Genomic DNA, 5,000 nt, shown 5'->3' with positions numbered 1-5,000 from the left:
GTGTGTGTGTGTGTCCAGGGTGCCTGAACATTTCAGAATCATTTATCTCTATTTTTATCTTTACAACACTTGTTCTTTCTTTCTTATTCCCTCCTTCTCTTTATTCTGTCCCTTGTTTCACCTCTGGTCAGCTGTTCTCCCCCCCCCCCTCCTTCAGCCTTACATTTCTTCTGAAGTTTCTTCTTGCTGGCATTCAGCTCCTGTCTCATTTTACCTTTCCCTCTCGCTGTCTTTCCTTTCCCCTGTTGCTCTTCTTTTTTTTTTGTTCTCACAGTGTTTGAAAAAGGTAAAAACTGGAATCAGTTAGTCTCAAGACGTCAGAACTGACAAAACCTGGAAGAGAAAAAGACCTTTTACCTGAATCTCACAGTGAAAAGCTCCTGAATATATTTATCTTTTTGTGAATGAATCCTTCCAAGGTCAAGAATAAAGTATCGGCAATACCTTTGGAGCGTAGGGACACATGGCCTGCTCTTCTCCAGAACCATTATTTCCCACAGTCAATATTTCAATATGCTGTTAAATTTCTTTGCAACTGAACAAGATTTCAAACCAACAGCCTGCGTGATGAGGCAGGAGGTTGTCCAGACTATCCTGTAGTTTCTCCTCTGTGAGAAATAATATCCAGGCTGTTGGACAAAAGTGAGTTGTACGTTTAAACGCAGCAGTGTCTGAAGCCAGGGAGTGTATTTTTAAGATTCAGAGATGGAGGACGTTCTATGACGAGGGAACGAGAGAGACACCGAGACAGAAGCTGGTTGGCAGTGATCATGATTAAGATATGAAGCACTGAGACTGCCCTCACTGCTACACAGACTGGCTATGGCATTTTAATAAGGGCACAACTGTGTGTGTGTGTGTGTGTGTGTGTGTGTGTGTGTGTGTGTGTGTGTGTGTGTGTGTGTGTGTGTGTGAGGACATAGAAAGAGGCATCACATGAAACATGCACATGTTGTAAGATTAACCCATCCTGACACTAACAATGTACATGCTGTCCTCCACCTGCTGCGGGTGGTGCTTTGTGATCGTCGTCCTGTTTCCTCCACCTGAGTAATTAAATATCCCACAGCCCCCCCGCCGTGTTCGTCTGCTCTTCTACTGATTCGCTTTCCATTAGAGGTTTGTTGATTCAAGGGACGAACACCTGTCCCAATGAGTGGGATGTGTTTGGACAAGTTGACATGTGGATGTTCACAGTGTGTGTAATCATCTGTACAGAGTCTGAGATGTCATTTAGCAGAAATGTTTCTAGTTGCATGCAGCAAATCACAAACTATAGTCAATAAAATACTCTTAGAAACCAGTGAAGTACATGAGATTTATTTCTCTGACCTCCAGCACCGACCGTAGGTGTAACCTCTGTGGGGCGAGCACATCAGGAGCAGGGAACATCCTGCAGCAGAGAACAGTGAGATCAGCTGTGCAGACTGTTATTAACACTTCTTGGTAGCTGGCACCACAGTGATAGAAAACACCACCACCGTTTGGCGCCGATGCTCCGAACTGTAATTTGGACTCTACAAGGAACGATGAAGACAAGATGTCTGCTGTAAAAGTGACTCCTGGCTGTAGTTGTAGTGTTCATGGTTCTGGATTTAGAGCTGGAACACATGAACTTTTCTCATTTCACTCATCATACAAACAGCAAGCAAAACAAAATGTCCACAATGAATTCAGGAAGCTCAAAACTGTGCCGCTCAGACTCCTGCTGGTGACGGAAGGGTTTTATTCAGCAAACTGACAGAAAAACATGGTGTAATAAATCGTCCTAATGTTCTCCAGACTCCTTCTGCTTCTGATTCGACGCTCTGAAACACGAGAATACTCATTAAAGGAAAACTGCAACAGGGGAAATATTCCTTTAAGAGGAACGTCAGATTAACAGAAAACATCTCTCGGAGAAAAAAAGACAAATATCACATAATGATGAAGTTTGTAACACCTTGACAGGAGGTTCATCTCAGCCATAAAGAGCCGCTGAGAGCGTTTCAGTTGTTTAAGTGCCTCCTCAGTGACCTCTCAGTTCATACCTGCTGCCTGACAAACCTTATAATCAGCGGTCATGGTTCCTGCAGTGGGGCCACACACAGCCTCACATGATTCACCTTTGGACTCATCAATCAATAAAGAATCGAACGACGCACCGCTGTTCTGTGATCATTTCTCATGTCACATGCTTCTCGTTCGATACCTCAGGGTGGATCAAGTATTTAAAAAATGCTCTGCAGCCACAAGTTTCTCTGAGCTTCCACACAGCGTTCAGGTGCACTGCTGTCAGTCTACTAAGTATCACCGCTCCAATACAGTCTGTGAAAGAGGACAGACCAGAGGACAGACAGAGGACAGACCAGAGGACGGACCAGAGGACGGACCAGAGGACAGACCAGAGGACAGACCAGAGGACAGACCAGAGGACAGACCAGAGGACGGACCAGAGGACGGACCAGAGGACAGACCAGAGGACAGACCAGAGGACAGACAGAGGAAAGATCAGAGGACAGACAGAGGACAGACAGAGGACGGACCAGAGGACAGACCAGAGGACAGACCAGAGGACAGACCAGAGGACAGACCAGAGGACGGACCAGAGGACGGACCAGAGGACGGACCAGAGGACAGACCAGAGGACAGACCAGAGGACGGACCAGAGGACAGACCAGAGGACAGACCAGAGGACAGACAGAGGAAAGATCAGAGGACAGACAGAGGACAGACAGAGGACGGACCAGAGGACAGACCAGAGGACAGACCAGAGGACGGACCAGAGGACGGACCAGAGGACAGACCAGAGGACAGACAGAGGACAGACCAGAGGACAGACCAGAGGACGGACCAGAGGACGGACCAGAGGACGGACCAGAGGACGGACCAGAGGACAGACAGAGGACGGACCAGAGGACGGATCAGAGGACGGACCAGAGGACGGACCAGAGGACGGACCAGAGGACGGACCAGAGGACGGACCAGAGGACGGACCAGAAGACGGACCAGAGGACGGACCAGAGGACGGACCAGAGGACGGACCAGAGGACGGACCAGAGGACGGACCAGAAGACGGACCAGAGGACGGACCAGAGGACGGACCAGAGGACGGATCAGAGGACGGACCAGAGGACGGACCAGAGGACGGACCAGAGGACGGACCAGAAGACGGACCAGAGGACGGACCAGAGGACAGACAGAGGACAGACAGAGGACGGACCAGAGGACAGACAGAGGATCGTATGTGGCTCCATGTACTTGGACGTCATGTTAATCTTACGGGTGGTTTTGGCCTGAAGGAGGAAGGAGCTCCAGTTCCTGCACTAAGACTGAATCTCTTTGGTTCAAGTATTTCTTATCGTATCTAATGTTTTTCTGACATCATTAAATAAATAGTCCTGTTTTCCTCCTCTGCTGGACTTTACAGGGCACAGATGATGTCTGGGGGGCTCTCAGGTCATGTAGATCTGCTGTGGTGCACTAAAGGGAACAGACAGAAGCCACGACACGGTGGTTGTTTCAGGGGCCTTTATTGCTAAAGAGACAGTCCCGGCTAAAGGACTCTCCATCTGTCTTCCTCTGTGGCCCTCAGGCTGCTCTTATAGTTTGACTCTAAACAGTCACCTCTGACTCCGGCACTTTCCGCCCATCCAGGATGTTTTCACCAAAACAGTGTCAGTAACACAATCACCTCGGCTTTAGTGGCTCAGATGGTATCTTCAGGAGCATCTGACCACCGCCAGGCTCTCTCACCTGGACACTTCCTGAAGGCCCCCCCCTGAGTACAGCGCTGCTCCTGTGGGTGACAATCACATGCAAAGGTTTGGCCTCAGCAGAGACTAATGTGTGAAACAGGCTGTACTTAGTCACTCTCAGGTTCTACAGACTGGAGTCCTGTCAGCAACAGAGAAGTTTAAAGTTTAAACCCACAGGTGGAGGAAGGTGGAGGAAGGTGGAGGAAGCTCTCCCCTACAGTCAATCACTGCGTTTGCATGCATGAAATATTCAGGTTTTATTCCGAAAAAGACAAGATCCCAACTAATGAAAATTAATATTCTACTAATTTCCCCGTCTAAATTCAGAAGAGCAGACTCTGATTAATGTGCAGAAGAAGAACTGCTGCAGAACTTCCTTCCTCCAAAGCCCAGCACAGTGATGTCTGAGCCACAGAAGGTGTGTTTCACATGAGTCCTGCTGACTAAACAAACAGAATCTGTTGTTAACATGACCCCTATCAACATGAGATTATTGTCAGATTGGGAATATTAGCGTGTCGCCAATGAGAGAAACAGCTGCTGCAACAACAGCTGCAGGTCATGAGTGTTACAGCTGTAGTTCCTCAGGTGCGTCACAGTAATCACACGCTCTTTAACATTTCTGCAGAAGCTCTGATGTTTCTCAGCTGAAGCATGTTCCTCCATTTCAGTTCCTCCAGACTTTACTTCAGGTGCAGATTCATGAGAGTACCCAGGTCTCCGTCAGGTGTGCTGAGTCCGTGTTTCTGCTTGTGTGTCCAGACTTTTCTGCTGTTTCATCCACATGGCTGCGTACAGACCCCCCTGGACCAGCAGCTCCTCGTGTCTGATCGGATGAGGGTCATGAGAAGAACAAGAAAGAGAAGCTGGAATGAGACCAGAGACAAACTAACACAATGATCTAACCTCTAATAATCTACAGAGCGTCAGCAGGTCTGAGTGAGCTGTTTCCTCCTGCTGCTGTTTGATCAACATGTCTCCATCACACCTGCAGCAAACATCCAGTCCAGCACCTGTTTAATGTCCACTGTTAACAGAAAGGAAAAGTGTTTTAAAGATAAAGGAAGGAGGTCAAAGGAGAAGAGGAGCAGGCGGGGGCGGGGCGGGGGGGAGAAGGTGGGTCACTCATAATGTCTTGTGACACCAGAGCAGCTTTAAAAAGAAAGTTGAGCTGTTTAAAATCCTCCTGCAGACTTTGAGCAACTTTACTATGAATTAGTAAAACCACAAGTCTGTTACTGTCTAGACTGCCAGACGGAGGGA

The 5,000-nt window shown here is 48.2% G+C and overlaps 1 protein-coding gene across 1 annotated transcript in view; it reads right to left on the bottom strand.

The window, feature by feature from the left end:
• Positions 1-4,460: 4,460 nt before the first annotated feature.
• The window catches only part of abcb6b (ATP binding cassette subfamily B member 6 (LAN blood group) b), a 27,422-nt gene continuing 26,882 nt past the window's right edge, over positions 4,461-5,000 (bottom strand). The window contains exon 20 of the mRNA XM_070838429.1: positions 4,461-4,563. Coding sequence (XP_070694530.1) covers positions 4,461-4,563 — 103 coding nt within the window. The remainder of the gene's footprint in view (positions 4,564-5,000) is intronic.

Source organism: Pempheris klunzingeri, chromosome 10 (genome assembly GCF_042242105.1).
Source record: "Pempheris klunzingeri isolate RE-2024b chromosome 10, fPemKlu1.hap1, whole genome shotgun sequence".
Classification (NCBI taxonomy): domain Eukaryota; kingdom Metazoa; phylum Chordata; class Actinopteri; order Acropomatiformes; family Pempheridae; genus Pempheris; species Pempheris klunzingeri.
This window is presented reverse-complemented; position numbering and strand designations above follow the sequence as displayed.